This window comes from Fulmarus glacialis, unplaced genomic scaffold, assembly GCF_000690835.1.
Source record: "Fulmarus glacialis isolate BGI_N327 unplaced genomic scaffold, ASM69083v1 scaffold14531, whole genome shotgun sequence".
Lineage (NCBI taxonomy): Eukaryota > Metazoa > Chordata > Aves > Procellariiformes > Procellariidae > Fulmarus > Fulmarus glacialis.
Genome location: NW_009190968.1, coordinates 1 through 16,564, shown reverse-complemented (window position 1 = coordinate 16,564; position 16,564 = coordinate 1). Strand labels below are relative to the sequence as shown.

General features: G+C 38.2%; 2 protein-coding genes across 2 annotated transcripts; one reads left to right on the top strand and one right to left on the bottom strand.

The window, feature by feature from the left end:
* The first annotated feature begins 268 nt into the window (after positions 1 to 268).
* Positions 269 to 4,228, top strand: LARP6 (La ribonucleoprotein domain family, member 6). The gene is made up of 3 exons (XM_009586518.1): positions 269 to 333; positions 1,813 to 2,005; positions 3,155 to 4,228. Exons 1-3 carry the CDS (start codon positions 269 to 271, stop codon positions 4,226 to 4,228), a joined length of 1,332 nt encoding a protein of 443 aa, XP_009584813.1.
* Positions 4,229 to 8,188: 3,960 nt separating this feature from the next.
* Positions 8,189 to 15,037, bottom strand: ADAL (adenosine deaminase-like; the record flags this gene model as incomplete). Its single annotated transcript, XM_009586517.1, is given in 10 exon segments — positions 8,189 to 8,402; positions 9,759 to 9,859; positions 10,347 to 10,485; positions 11,489 to 11,522; positions 11,524 to 11,552; positions 12,251 to 12,377; positions 13,160 to 13,241; positions 13,824 to 13,911; positions 14,313 to 14,373; positions 14,907 to 15,037. Coding segments are annotated over 10 exon segments (984 nt in total), but the record flags the coding sequence as incomplete, so codon positions are not given.
* Between the last annotated feature and the right edge of the window lie 1,527 nt (positions 15,038 to 16,564).

The following is a 16,564-nucleotide window of genomic DNA, read 5'->3' as shown; positions in this document are numbered from 1 at the left end:
TTAAGTAGCTAGGGAGATTTTAACAAGGAGACTAGGATTCTGTGAGTTAGTATCCATGTATATCTGATGTGTTGCCCTATTGTCGGAAAAACCATAATAAGTAAAGAAATCGTTAGCTTCCGAAAGCCGGGTCCCAGAGAACTGCTGTAACTTGTCACACCTGGGAGGGCATTCCCTGTGCAGAGCCCATTGACCTGAACAGTATCTTCGGATGTACAGCAAGCACCTGCCAAGGCCGTGCTTCTGCCTGCGCCCAGGCGTGGGCGGCATGCCAGTCAGCAGTAAGATCACAGTCTCCAGTTCGTCTCCGGGACAGAACTGCCACAAGGCAAGGTGATTCAGCAGCCTGCAACCTCCCTGCCAGATTGCCCTCGGAGGACTCTAGTGTGGTGTCTGCTCCCTTGTTTAATGATTTCACAAGCTCTGCAAAAGCCATTTAAGACAATTTTGGGAAAATGTGTGGCTCTTCCTTTTTTCTTGCTGAGGTACATGGGAGACCAAAGTGATATATGATTTATAGAGTTGAGGGAGCTTAGTGGATGATTTTTAAATTTTTTTGGTTTTTTTTAACAGAAACTTTCATGATGGTCCCACAGCAAAACTAGCCTGCTAACAGCTTTAAAAAAATGGCTCTGGCTTAAGATAGACTTGTGCATTATAGTTCTTATAGCAACATCTATGGCTGTAGTCTGTGCGTGAACTATTTGCCTCAATGCTAGATAACAATTTAAATGGTCGTTTGAATTTCAGCAACAAACATGTTGCTGTAACTGTATGTGGCAAGAAGTTTATCTCTAATCCATGGTTGCAATATCTTTTTTTGGGATAGGATGCTCCGTAGTGCTCCATTTTGCAGATACCTAGGCAACATGATGGGAGGGGCAGAGAGGAAATGAGAATGACTTCTCAGCAACCTGCATATGTGTATATTTACAGCTGTTCCTGAGGTACATGAGTTGCTACTGCACAAAAGTCCTTCATCTGAAATGTACATACAGTTTCAGCCCCTTGGTAAACTGCTAGTTAAGTTACTCTGTCACTCTGAAAGTGACTTGTAAAAAGTGCAATAGTCATAGAATCATAGAATCATAAAATCATTAAGGTTGGAAAAGACCTCTAAGATCATCAAGTCCAACTGCCAACCCAACACCACCATGCCCACTGAACCATGTCCCTAAGCGCCTCATCTACACGTCTTTTAAATACTTCCAGGGATGGTGACTCCACCACTTCCCTGGGCAGCCTGTTCCAAGGCCTGACCACTCTTTCAGTGAAGAAGTTTTTCCCATCAGCCTTTCTTACTCCCTGGATACTGGCTCCTGCATTCAAGCAGTGACGAGGGTTGAGAAATCAGGATTGCATCAAGTTGGCATATTCATTCACTGGTATGTGACACTACTCATGAAGCACATAAATGTCAAGCTTATGTTTAATAGCTTCATACTGAAAAATAAAACATTGTCACTGGAGGGATTTTGTATAGCACCAAGTGCCTGTGCCCCTGCATTTCATGTTTTCATGTAGGATTTCAGTTGGCAGAGTGTTTTCAAGATGTAGTGTATATGTCTCATTGTTCTACACTGAGACCAGCTTTTGAATGAGCTCAGGAACTTGACTTCTTATGCTGACTGGAAAGCTTCATCCTCTGAGCTGGCCTCCTGCCTCAGATGGATAGGGCGATACCTGTTCAGTGCTTACGTATAAAGTAAGTTGGAATCAGCATTACGGTTATGCCTTTTCATTTTGAAAGACTTTTTGAATCCACTAATACAAGATGAAGTCTGTTAATAAAATGATTTAACTGTTTTCCAGTGGTGGGGAAAATGATGATGACTCTGACCAGAACTGGAAACCACCAGAAAATGACCTGATCCAGAAGTTAATAGCACAGATTGAGTATTACTTCTCAGATGAGAATCTTGAGAAAGATGCCTTCCTTTTAAAGCATGTGAGAAGAAATAAGATGGGCTATGTCAGTGTTAAACTCCTCACTTCTTTTAAGAAGGTAAGCTAACTTTTTAAGACTTGAAGTGCCTTGTGTAAGCCTGATGAATCTAAAAACGTTAGGAGAGATTAGAATGAAAATAACTTACTTTATAGAGGTGGTTTTACAGTCTTCCTCTTATCTACCCCTCGCAGGGGTTGATTCAGTTTTGATGTGATGGTTAGGTTTGTTCTCATCCAGAACTTCAATTGCTGAACTTGTTCATGATTGGCTAGGGAAAACATAGGCTTTTAAGCAAGTATGCTTTTAAATTATCATTCTGGGAGAGAGTAGGGCATAGTAAACGGGACATTGGATAAAATTAATTTCTAGATCAGCTACTCATGAGTAGCTAAGTAATCCTGGTAAATTTACTTTCTTGTCTCTGAGAAGGGATGGTGAATCTGACCTTTGTAAATGTATGGAGATCCAAAAATTAAGAGTAGTAGAAAGTATCTGGTAACTGAAGTCACTTAAAGATGAGGTGGGTTTTACTCTTTTTTGGTTTTCTTTTTTTTTTTTTTTTTACATTAGGAATTCCTATGTAGATATGTGTATGTAACTGATTTCTAAAATTACATTAGAAACACTTCGTCAAGATTCTAAATCTGACAGTTTTGCAGAGCTATTCAGTCTAGAAGTTAAGGCACTCCTAGTTTCTTCAGACCACTTCAAACAGCTTATACTGATAACAGATAAACTTTTAAAAACAATCCTTGGAAATGGAGAAGTTTGAGGTTTTTTTAAACTGAGATTTTTGAGGGAGGAAAAATCAGTTCAGTAAAACAAAATCCTAAACTTGGCAGAACTACTTGTTTGGCAAATTTAACAAAATAAAACCCACAGAGCATGCATTTTGGTCATGGTTCGGACCTAGATATGGAATGACCAAACACATTTGAGTAGGCTTTAAGATAAAGTAATGATTCTCAGTTTGAGATTTAGTGTCAGTTCCTATTTTCAGTAGATTCAACAGGACATGAACTTTGTAGGAGCTCACCGAGCCCATTATAGCAGAAAAACTGTTTACTTTTTCACTCAAGTCTGCTACATGAAACTTAAATCCAGGTTTCTGTTTGTAGACTGGAGCCTGCATCTGCCTTACACTTTCTGTAATTAGTTTGAGTGGGTTTGATCAGTTGTGCTGATTAATCTGTGTCTGTCTTCAAGGTGAAACACCTTACCCGTGACTGGAGAACCACAGCCTATGCACTGAAATACTCGGACACTCTTGAGCTCAATGACGATAACAGAAAGGTTAGAAGAAATACTCCAGTTCCAGTGTTTCCAAGTGAAAACCTCCCTACCAGGATGTTACTGGTGTATGATATCCACATGATTTCTGAGCTGCAGGCTCTTAACAAACAACAAGAAAATGGATGCATGCAAGAAAAGATAATGGAGCATCTCCTCAAAGCCTTTGTAAGTTTTGGTGTAATTTCATCGGTTCGTATTCTCAAGCCTGGTAGGGATCTACCACCCGATATCAGGAGGGTCAGCAATCGGTACACCCAACTGGGAACTCAGGAATGTGCAATTATAGAATTTGAAGAAGTAGATGCCGCTGTACGTGCTCATGACTTCATGTGTGCTGAAAAGAAAGAAACCGGCATGAAAGTTGTCCTAATAGGCATGAAACCTCCAAAGAAGAAAGTTCCCAAAGACAAGAACCGTGATGAAGATACCAGCAAGAGTCTTAAGAAGGCCAGATCCCTTAATAAGAGAGTTGAGGAACTTCAGTTTGTTGGTGATGAATCTTCAGCAAATAGCTCTTCTGACCCAGAGAGTAATCCTACATCACCACTGTCAGGACGCAAAAGTACTACAACAAATACTATGAGTAATTTGAGCCCCATCATTCACCCAGCCAACCATTTGAGTCCTAATGTGTCACCCAGATCAAGTCCTTGGAACAGTCCATCTTCACTAAGAAAAGTAACCAAAAAATCTCCGCTGGCTGAAGATGGCAAGCTTAACCCAAGCACTAGCCCTGAAATTCCAAGGAAATGTACAGATTATTCCTCGGATAGCAGTATCACTCCTTCTGGTAGCCCCTGGGTACAGAGAAGAAAAGCTCAAACTGTAACACAAGAGAAGAGTCCTGTCAGTAGCCCCATGTTAGCTCGGAAAATACAAAACGCAGATGGTCTACCTGTAGGGGTGCTGCGGCTGCCTAAAGGTCCTGATGGCACTAAAGGATTCCACAATGGATGTGGAAGAAGGAAGGCTACGAAGAATGAATAAATCATTCTTTAAAAACAATTTCACAAGTCAGTCAACTGCTTTTATTCAAGCCTGGTTAAAAATTGTCACTTGAGTGACTGAGTTAAGTCAGTATTTAATTTTAAAAGATTTTGTATTCATGTAGAGACTTTATCATTTGTATATTCACTTCACAGAATCACAGCATAGTTGAGGTTGGAAGGCATCTCTGGAGATTGTCCAGTCCACCTCCTTTGCTCAAGCAGGGTCCATTGGAGCAGGTCACTTAGGGGTTTGAGTATCTGCAAGGATAGAGACTCCCCAACCTGTCTGGGCAATGTGCTCCCATGTTCAACCATCCACACAGTGAAAAAGTGTTTCCTTCCGTTCAGGTGGAATTTCCTGTGTTTCGGTTTGTGCCCCTTTTCCTGTTAGTGGGTATCACTGAGGAGAGCCTAGCTCCATCTCCTTTACTCCTTCCCATCAGATATTTAAAAACACTGATGAGCCCCAGCCCCTGAGCCTTCTCTTCTCCAGTCTAAACAGCCCCAGGTCTCTCAGCCTCTCATATGAGAGATGCTCCAGTCTCTTAATCATCTTATGCACTTATCTAATGCAATGCCCTTACCTGCATTATTTTTTTTTTAATGTATTAGTTTGAAACAGGCATATAAATCATTCATGTAACTACATTATTTGCAAAGCTATGATCCTGAAGAGCAGTGTGTAAATACTTACAGTTTAGCGGTTGTATTATGATAAGCTATGGTATGTTACCAGCCTAATCATAAGGAATAGAGGTTTTTGAAGAGTTTCAGTGCTTGTTTCAAAAGGAACTCTGAGAAACTTACGCTACAGTGAGCAGTTGCTCTCTGCTTGCATACATCTCCAAAGACAATATTGTTTAGTAGGACCAAAGTGTATATTTTCATGTGATGTGAATAAAGACTCTGAGCATTGAAGACTGTTCTGTAAGTGTTATCTCATATAATCAGATGGAAATAAATGAAAATATTAACTCAGTCTAGATCTATTTTGTTTACTTAAAAAATAAGTTGAGCTGCACCTGAATGGATACTTAAACCTCATCTTATGCCATATGAAATTCTAGAAATAGTTACTCGGAATTTCCGCTGCATTCGGGGGGAAAAAAAAAGAAAAGGCCCCATTACCGATGGTTACTTCAGTGGTGATACTTCACTCTGACTGTATGTCACTGTCATTTTTATACAATATTATAAACTAAACAACGGTTATCTCACTGTTAACTCTGAATTTAACAAGCAGGCTCAGCAGGAGTGCTCAGGAAGTGCTTCAATTAAAATTAACTATAGTCCTACCTGCAGCCAAAGAAGGAACCTCTGCAGTTTTACTTATAAAAGTTATACTCCTGAAAAGTAGCCCAGCGATGGTAAGAAGGTAAGGTTTCAGCTTCTACTGTACAACTTGGGAACTGTGCACGACAAAGTTCTAAAAAGATGATGATTCTCCATTCCAAAACTTCTCCCCATTCTTTCCAACTTTCATTTCCATTCTAAGTGTAACACTTCTGCAGTGTGAATAACTGCAGTGACACACAGTTAGAAACCAATATACAGAAATCCCCCGGTTCTGTGTATCATTCTTCAGCCACCCAAATATATTTCTCTTTCTTTTACTTCACACAAACGGAATCCTCCAAGTTACCTCCTGACTTCCATTACCAGCCGAGACACTAGAAATACTGTTAAACGCAAAGCGTTTTTTTTTTAAATTAGCAGTGCATCTGCACGTATCTAGATGACAGGGTAAGCACACCGTCTTCAGAAGAGTGATTTTGTAACTCTAGATTACATATAACAGCACTGTTTCATTATGTGTCCAGAACACTGTTGTTTCATTAATAACGAGGGAAGGTTTTTTTAATTATAAAACTGTGCAGCATCCATGTGTCGTCATGTACCAAACTGTTTGGGGGCAGTACTACAACTGATGCAAGGCAGTATTTTGAAGACACACAGAAGTCAATCAAATGGAAATACGTTCTGAATGAACATATCCACATGTCACATTCAACATGTAAACCTTAAAAATCAAACTTACTTCCATATAACCCTAGCAGTTTGAAACTAAAAATCTCATCAGACACTAGTTACGAGTCTTATTTTGCTTTAGAAAGTTTTAGACTTGACAGATAAAATGAACACTTAGGAAATAAACAGGAAGTTGAGTTTTTCCTTCGCTAATAAATCAAATACTATGTTATTGAAGAATTACAAGAAGACCATAACCTATAAAAATATTATAAAACCTGTTTTACAAGAGAATGCCATCTCACTTGAGTGTAGGCCCACTTACTCTGAGACCAAGATATACATAACTGTAACATGCCAGAAAGTTGCTCAGCCTGTCTTTAGAGAGCTTTTCAGTAAGAAAGGAAAAAGAATACATTTACCATAGTAATTATTTTTGTCGAAAGAAAATACAAACTTGATCAAACAGCAAGTGATAATGCAACTTGATCAAACAACAAAAGATAATGTGATCAGTGAAACTATTTGGAAAGTAAAGTACTGTTTATAAATAAAAAGTCAGCATAAGGTCTTACTCTGAATGAGTTCAGATAAGAATATATAAAACCACACTTCGGCTTCACATAATTTTCCACCATCTCCAAAAGGAATGTTTTCTGCTTGGAAAACGTTCTGTGGAAACCTCAGATAGCCACACATACATATCAACTTCTTTGCTATCCTGCCCCCCCCTCCCCCCCCCCCCTTTTTTTTTTTCCTTTTTGTCTCTTATTGCCACTTTGTAGCCAGAACAACTTACTTTATGCCGATTTTATTAAAAAAGACCAAAACAGAAGTCATGAATAGCTTTTGTTTCATTGTATTTATATTCTGTATTCCTTGTAGAGCCCAGAATGTTTGCCTGTTTAATTAATCAATGTAAAAATATTCTAGGTATGAAATACCTTCTCTCTGGATACGCTACACTAGCTAGCAGTATCTAGTAGTAGATAGATACTGTTGCATGTGTATGTTCATGTATATTTTGATACCTCAGTACCAAAATACACATGCACATGCATGGAGACACGCGGCGTGAACCCTGTCACTGCCTGAACCAAGGAGCAACCTCTGCTGTCAGAACAGAAGCGGCGCCGTGCACAGGCAGCAAGTCTGCTCCAGGGACTTGCACTTGCCAAATCCTGCAGCAGGTTATACGTGCTTCTCTTCCGTAGATCTCGAACACGGACACGCGCATACACATGCATGCACACTTGAAGGAGTGGTTTCGAAAACATGGATATTGAAGCTATTTTTATTGCTTTTTTACAAGAAACAAACAGCGATTCTAAAAAGCATTTTAAGAATTAGACCCTTTCCCCCAAGTATCTCACAATTTGCTAAGGCATTCAAGATTCTTAACTTTGTCTAAATGCTACCAGTGCTGAGTGCATCGATAGCCACCACCACGTACGCTACACAATCCACAGCAGGCTTCAGTCATGTATGCCCATAAAAACAGATGCAATATTTAATTCCTTTGAGACAAATATTTCATTCTCCCTGAGTTTGTTTCTGTCTTCACATCCAATCAATTGCTCAAAACTTCTGTTTAAAAACCAATACAAAAACCAAATATACACACCATACATACAAACTGCTTGGCGTAATGTTGCCAACAGAGGCATTTTAAACCCTAACAGCTGTGCCTTTATTCTGTTCTGACTCTCAAATGTTTGTAGTATGTTGACATATTTCAACTAAGTATTTTTAAGAAATGTCGTATCAACTGGAGAGAAACGACGTGACATTTAGAATTTTGGTCACTGGTTGAGAGCCCTTCCCAGCTACAAAAGAACATTTACTTCTGTGCCCACTAACAAAGGATGCATTCCTGTCGTCTTCATTCTGCACAGGCACAGTTTATGGGCTGGCTTTATAAACCTGAAGTCTGAAAAAAGCCAGGGACTTCAGTAAAAAAAAAGCTTATTAACTAATCTAACACACCCAAGCTGTTTAGAACAACAGTTTGATTAATCAAACAGAGTTGGCTTCAGTTTACACCACTGTTCCCTTAGCTTTGATTTTACTACACTTGAAGCAAAGATGTAGTTGATTGATTCATAGGAAAGATCCCACATCTGTGATCGAGTCAGATTAAATGTTTTTGCAACCAGCTCGTATTCTTGCGATAGATCTGTTGCAAAGACGCCTTTATCATCAGTCTGGAGTTAATTGAAAGAAAAGGAAAAAAAAAGTTTAAATTAGTGCCTCTATGTCAAAAAGGGTTTTTTCCACACATTACAAACCAGTTTTATCTTGCTCTTTCACATTTTATTCCATGGTTCTTTCATCTGTTGGTAATTATTTCATACTTTATTTGCCCTTTTTTCACTCAAAATTAATAAATTATTCAAACATACAAGAAAACTTCTTAAAGCGATGGCACAATTTATCAAGAAAATAGGATTTCCTATTAAAATTGCTAGAAAGATGGTTATCAAATGATGTATACATGCAAGCTATGGCAGTATGCGCATGTCTCCTTATTCCTCTTTCCCCTTTCCTCAGACTTGGGAACTAGAGCATACGCTGTATTCCTACATCTTCAGGGAAGAAACTGTCTCACCCTCCGCACTTAGTGTCAACTAGAACAATTTCTTGATACTGACTGAAGTACTAGGCTAGCATCAAAAACATATGATTAAAAGCCACCTAGAGATTATTCATCTAAAAGGAGCAAGTTAGGATTATTTCAGGGTTAATGAGATTACCCGTCTGCAAGTCAGAGTCCTTGTGTCCCCACAGAGAAGAATGCTAACTACATCCTGTTAAACTCAAGACACTGTAGTATCTCCTTCCACTACTCCTGTTTTTATAGGCCTTTATGGGTAAACTGCTTTCTTACGGGACTTCATTGGTTATCTAGAATTTTCACAATTGAAAATCTCAGAAATAATCTCTAATCATGAATTATTTTTCACCTAATACAACAGAGTTCAAACTCAATAATAAATACTTTATACAATAAAGGATTGAGGCTTATTTGAATAATAAGCACAATGCTCTAATATATATACACACACTTGGACAATGCTACAAATTATAGGCATTAAACCAACAGGATGATAGGAAATCCTGCCAGTGCCAGCAAAAGTACTTGGCACCTCAACATTTAAGGACCTTAATGAGCTGTCAAGAGAACTCAAGAACTTTCATCCAACACGATAAATACCCAGGTAAGCACAAGCTTAAATGCAAGCATTGGACCAATATGTTTAAGAGAAATCTGTCAGTACACAAACAGTTAAGAAGTGCATTGCATGCATAGCTGATCATCTTATCTATACAGAAAAAAAGGTCTTGCTTTACAATAAAACCAAGAGAAATACTAAAAATTCCCATTTGTATTACAAGCATTTCTCAAACAGAACATTATGATTTCCTATAAGCACATGATTTGCTGCAAGGTCAGAAATCGTTAGTAAGTCAGCTCTGATCCATAAAAGGAGATATATTTCTCCAATTTCACACTAGTTTGACTCTTTGCCTACATACATGGTTAAAATCAAAAAACTTACACAAAGCACTGCAGGGTGGCCCATGTTGTACCAGTATCCAAAATGGTGTTTGTCACAGGAAGGCACTGTCTGAGTTTTGATGTTTGATGTCATGCAAAGTTCTAAGGGAAAAAAAAGAAGAAACAAGGATATATATCAAAACAAAAGACGTGCTATGTTTTTGACACATTAATTGACTTATTTATGAAAATGAAAATCAGCTATTGTTGTTTCCCTGATTTTCTATGCTATAAAATATTTGGTAATATGTTCTGAGGAAAGTTTGGTAATCAATTTCTTTTAAACTACTGGCTGGGTATAAAATTTAGGGAGCTTGCAAACCAGATAGAGAAACACCACACAGCCTTGCACAGTAAGTGAAAGTTATGATTTAGTTTTGTTTTCTCAGATTGTTGTCTGCTGCCTCAAATATGTCAAAAACACAGAAGCATTACCAGTGTGCCTTTATAGGCTATTCTCTCACATACACTGCCACGTTTTTCTAAGTCACCTCTGGTCAAAGACAAATCAGAGTTATTAGATCAGCAGGACGTATCATATTCTGAAATCTAGAGATCACCAAGCAATTTTCGTAACTTTTTTTCTTACCAATAGGTATATGATTCTGTCGAACAAGTGGCACTAACTCTTCTGAACCTGTTGTTGCAGAATTGAGAAACGTTCCATGTCCAATTCTGTCAGGAGGCAGGCCCAGGAGAATTTTGGTCTCCTCTTCTTGATTTGGAATCTAGACAGGATATATTTTACATTCTGTCAAGGCAGCATAAAACGGCACATTAAATAATTACAACGGACTTCAAGTTCTATTTTCACAGCATATCTTATCCAAAAGAAAGTGTTAGTGAGACTAAATACCTGCATTACTACCCTGTAAAGAAAGATGTGGTGCATGAAAGTGACTCTCAACTTGGAATTACAAACTGAAGAACTCATAATCCTAAACTGGTATGTGAAAACAGACGATCGGTATTTGCAGTTCTGAAGTACTTTCAGTTGGAGGCCTCAAATCAGCTTTGTATGCTTCAGTTTCAAAACTGCCTTGTCAAGATGACCTTTAACGCTTGTTTTACACAGGGATTAAAAAAATGGTGCATGAAGAACTTAAACTGCAAGAGGCCAAAAACAAACAAACAAAAAAATGAAACAAAACCAAAAGACCACTGAGACATTAAGAAATAAATTTTCAGAGAAGCATGCAGGAATATCCTGCAAAAGCCTCCTTAATTAAATAGAAACAAGTATAAATAGGCCTGTGACATGATATATCATGCTTAATTTCCTGAGGAAATAAAAACATTTTCAGTATTTATCAGACTCGTCAGAGTAAACTTCAGCCACCACTTCAACAGATTGTATGGAGAAGCCCAACTCTTTCTACTGATAGAAGCGGAGCTAACAGAACTACTCATAAAAATGTGCGAATTTTACTATACGTGACCTCTGATAAAATACCAGGAAGAAAACAGTGAATCTCTTGGAGTATTACTAATTTTCAAATTCACACCTAGCCCCCCCAATAGATATAGTACAGTAAGAAATAATTTGACGGTTCTGATTCAGAACAGATTGTTGAAGATTTCTCCTTGGTTTCTTCTCTCTTGTCAAAACACCCCAAGCCATTACTACTTTGGCCTGAGAAGTTCAAAACACACAGAAGTTAATTTTAGTTTCATCAAGGTTTTTATAAAATGGGAAATACAGAGAAGGACCAAAATAAAGAAAACTTTTACCTCTGAAAGATGCAAGGCCAGCTTTAGACCTGCTTGGTTCCAAAAAATCTTGACCATGTCCTGCCTTGAAGACAGAAGCACATCACCATTCTACAGCTTGTTTTACAAAACTCCTCCTATTACAATAATTAAGAAGTCTAGCAATATCAAAATACTTAATTCAAACACAGTTACACTGAATTATTTTTCTTTTCCCATTACTTCAATTTTGAATGCAGCAAGTCACATAATGTTCTGCTATATGGGCACAATTTAGACAAACTGGTCAAACGTCAGTAATTCAGATAATGCCCAACACTGACAAGCCAATTGTCTTGATTTTGAGATCCTTTCTACAACTACCACCTGGAGCTATTTCATTTCAACTTGACAGCTATCCTCAAATATTTTTGCTTTCTTAGTATGCAGTATTTGGTGCATCTAAACAAAATTTAAACTAGTGTCAACTTGCAATATTATTTAACTTGCCTCAACCCAGTCAATCTGACTGGGACAATTTAGTAAAGGACGCTTCCCTGACAAACACTACTCTTCAGTAGCTCTTTTTTCAGTGTCATATATTAATCTATAGATTCTTTGTTAGAGTATCTGTCCCTTACAGCAACAGGGATTGACCTGGTATCAAGATTACGAGCAATCCATTCAAACTAGCAATAAACGTAGGACAAAAAACTTAAGAACAAAGTATGATTAGAACCGCTTACGTTACACAACATTACATATTTATCTTCAAGAACAGACCAAAATAAAACAAAAACTTACAGTGGGATCACCGCTGAGGTCAAGTCCTACTACAACCCCATCAGTGGAAAGAAGGAACTCTTCAGCAAGTTTAACAGTCTGCTTAGCAACTGCTGGGCCACCTCTTCTATTTATTGCTACTAACAATCTAGGATAGAAATGCACATATTAAGTTAAATACAAGCTGTAATAACAGGAGACCAACAAATCTGATACCAACAAAAATGGCACTTTACATCCTTCACGGTTGAGTATAAAGAGTATTTGTATAGGAAACTGTTCAAGGAATGAAGGTACCAAAGTGCAGAGGGACACAAATTAGATAAATTCATTAGCCTGTGAAATGCAATAGCCACAGTGAGAGGGAGGGCAGGGAAGAATACACTGCTTATTTGCTGCCTGCGCGCTCAGGCGAGCAACCTCTTAGAGGTGCACACATGAAGAATGAGAATTCTTCAGCTTCCACAAATAAATCTAACAAGGGTTCTACTGAGAGTATACAAGACAGGCAAGCAGACTGCCTCCAAGCAACCACTGACACCTTCTGAAACTTTTCTGCTGGTTAGGACGACCTCTCCTTTACAGCAGGTTGCTTGTACACCTATCAAGCAAAATCTTTGCAATGAATCTAGGCTGTGAAAAAGGAGTCTTTAATGCAATTTCCATCAAAAACACTGCTTTTCCTGAAAATGTTGCAGAGAATGGACAGTCTTAGAGCTGACAAGCTTTACCCAGTTTCATTCATTTTGTCTTCAAAGGAAGACAAAAACTCAGGTTTCTGTATGAATTACCTGTTTCCATTCCGTGTAGTCTAGTTTAAGCACAATTTTCTTTCCTACACTGATGGTTTGTAAAACTCTCTGCAAACCATGACCGAGCATCAGACTACACAAAACCTTGAAACAGAGGTACTCCATGTGCTTTATTTACCTTACATCTATATCCAAGCCTTCTTCTTTACACTGCTTTATACCCTCAAGTACAGTTTCAACATACATCCTTTTGGTCATACCTACAAACACATGTACACATTTGGAATAAACATATTTGGATTAATTTTATTATGTTGCAGACCCAGCTCTCTAGCCTCATAAGTTTCATTTTGCACCTTTGATTTTAGTCCATAGTCTTCTAACCTATATAGTTCTAATTCTGTTTATAGCTTTACTTTGAAGCATACGTTTGAATTAAGCCTCCTCCTAAGCATCAGGAAGAAAGAAAATAACTTAGTGTGAACCAGAGGGTAGCAACAGGACTTCTCTTATGTGCTTCTATTAAACCACATCTAAAAGAAAATAAAAAATGAAGTAACACAGAGAAAATACTTCAGCTATTAAAAATATTAGCAGACTCAGATGTCATACTAAAGCGAATAACCCAAATTCTTGGGTAGTAGAGTTATAACTAACACATTTTTGTCCTCAAAAATCAAACAGTAAAGTGACATGTTTTTACATGGTTAAATCTTTGCTTTTATATTTAAGGTATATTTTTATTGAACCAACTAAATTTGACTTCACTTGTTACTAACATAGTCCTAACTAAGTTTTATAGCACATCAGACATAGAAATTAAAAACCAGAACAGACTGTACCTGTGGACTTTTCTTCTCTAGGAGTGCTCCTCAATTCCAGATACTTGACACCATCATCAGCAAATTCTTTAATAACATCTTTAGTTATCTGATTAAGAAACAGTGTATTCATTGTCACGAAAGTAATGCTTATAATTGGTTATATTTTCCTTTACAACTAAAAGACCCAGATATCTTTTGGCGTGAAACGGTAAATCAAAGCTTTGGTAACAATCAGCAGACATCACATTTTTAAGACGTTATCAGTCCAAGCATCTGAGTGGTCATAAAGACCACCATATTGGAAGCTCATTGCTTTCACAAAAATTAAATGTGGAAGTTATATAAAAACCTGCGTTTCTAAATTAATGTGTTTTACAATAATAACTCTGACCTCTAACTAAAGGGACCATTGTTGATATTGTTACTTGGAACCCAATGCTGTTAATCCAACAACTTTTGACTGTGTGTACTGCTTGCTTGTTTTAAGCGAACTTTTAACTAACTTACCAGTAAAATATCTTCAGTTCTAGTGGTAATCTGATAGATGATCTGAAACATCTGAAAACATCTAAAATAAAAAGTTAAAAAATTAATTGGACAAATGTTGAACAGTAAAATGAGTATTCAAAAAAAAAAAAAAATCTACACTTTGAAAACATGTACTCACTATGCTCAATTAACCAGCTTGTAGCTTAAAATACGAAGACCATCTGAATGGCGATTTCTGATTTTAGATGCTAACAAAGCAGCTGCAACAGAAATTAGTACCACAGAGCTTTCTGAAGCACAAAGGAAAACATGAAGTTTCCAAAAACAGAAACTACACAAGTCAATTTTCTCTGAAGAGCATGTGCTACAAGTGAAAATTTTCAATCCTTTGAAAAGGGAATTAATCAACATGAGATTTCCATTTAGTTTGCAAACATCTAAGAAGTTATTCTATAGATACAAGTAGCAAAAAATCTAACAGATTGTACTGTAACTAAAACTTGAAAATGTATTTTCTGCAGTCAACGTATAAGGCCATACATTTCTCTGTTTTGAACTTAATTAAAAGACACTCTGTAAATGTTCATCACACGCAGACACGTGTGTACTCACTCATCTAAGGTTCTTTTCTTTCCTTTGTCAATCACAGTCATTCCATTCTGGATCTGAAGGTTCGGCTTCTGGGCCATAAGTTTCTTCATAGTGGCAGAACTGATACAGCCGTTCAAATGAGCATGAAGTTCCTAGAGGAAAAAAAAATCCTATGGATTTGTGTCCGGTGAAAAGGATGGCTTCTACTTCTTGTTTGTATGCCTGTTCTTGTGTCCTGCATTATTGTTTCGCTCTGAGTTTGAAAATAAAGTAACAGTTATCTCTGTGTTTGGCTAATAATTGTTTCCTCATGCTTTTGCATGCACCAGTTCAACAGAGACTGTCCCATTTGTTCCTTCTCGCTCGGTGGGCTCTTGTCAGCCCTGATCTCGGCGGGAGCACAGCCGGCTCAGGGAAAAGGGCTCTCCAGCTAACTGTTGGAGTGGTGCAGTTCAAGGTGAGGAGGAAGCGAACAGCTGCCTCAGTGTTGAGGGAAGTATAATAAGGATTCAAGAACTCGTTCCCCATCCACTGCAAGTTAAATGTTTGTGTACATTGTTTGAAAATAGCAACATCCGTATATCCACTTGGCTTTCTTTTTTTCATACTTTGAAGTTTTAACTCACACCAGAAATCCAGCAAGATGCTGCGTCTACCCGTTAACAGCAACTGGAGTGATTGCCCTCCTTTGTCCGAGACTGCTTTCTGCCTGACTTTCTCTTGACAACCTGCCTTTGGGGTCCAAGCCTATGATCCTCAGCTCCATTCCTTCCTTCACCTTTGCTCCTTCTTATGATCTCTTGGCTCCTGACCTATGGAACAGGTCCCTAGTGCCCTCCCAAATCATTCAAAATGTGTCTGCAAAGCATCTGCTTTGTTACCTACCCCTTCGCCCCCCTGGAATGCATCCCTTCTCACTGGGAAAAGAAAAATGAGAGAAATATTTCTTCAAGCCTTTGATTGGAAAACATGTTGAAATTGAACTCCTTCAAGATTTAATTATTTTAATTTTGTGAAGTATTAAGTTTCAGATTCCTATTTTAAAGTATTAAGTTCACAAGCAGAGGAAAAGGGGTCAGATTATCTTAAACTATGAAGGTGCACACTCCAACTAAGCACCAGGAGCTATGGCTGCTTACCACGTCTGGAAATCAAGCCAGATGCATACTACTACCACTACTGCATTAAATTTTTCACAGTCTTACAACTGAAATATCTCACAGAATTCAGTTAGACATTAAACGTAAACCCTGAAAAACACCTTATTGAAAAGGAGCATGAGAATACAAGGATGGTGTGATTTGATGTGGTTTTGATTATGCACCTGTGCATTTATTGTATAAGCTCTCCGCTGGCGTACGTGCCATTTGCTGTTTTGCAAGTCCAGCACGGCAGCAGCGATAAAAGCGGGGTGACACGTACCGAAGGACAGCACCGATACGCTAAAAGCCAGGCACACCCTTCGGGACATGGGATAAAAAAGCGTTATCTGAGACAGACTTCTTAGGCTAGCCTCGGGGAAAAACAGGACAAAAAAAAGAAAATAAAGATCACGCTCAATTTTGATTTAACTGGAAGAAGATTAGACACCAAGAACCGCAGAGCTGGCCCGGCAAGCACCCACCGCACTTTTCTGTGGGATAAAGGCCCTCAGAAAAAGCGCGCGTTTGGTAAAAACC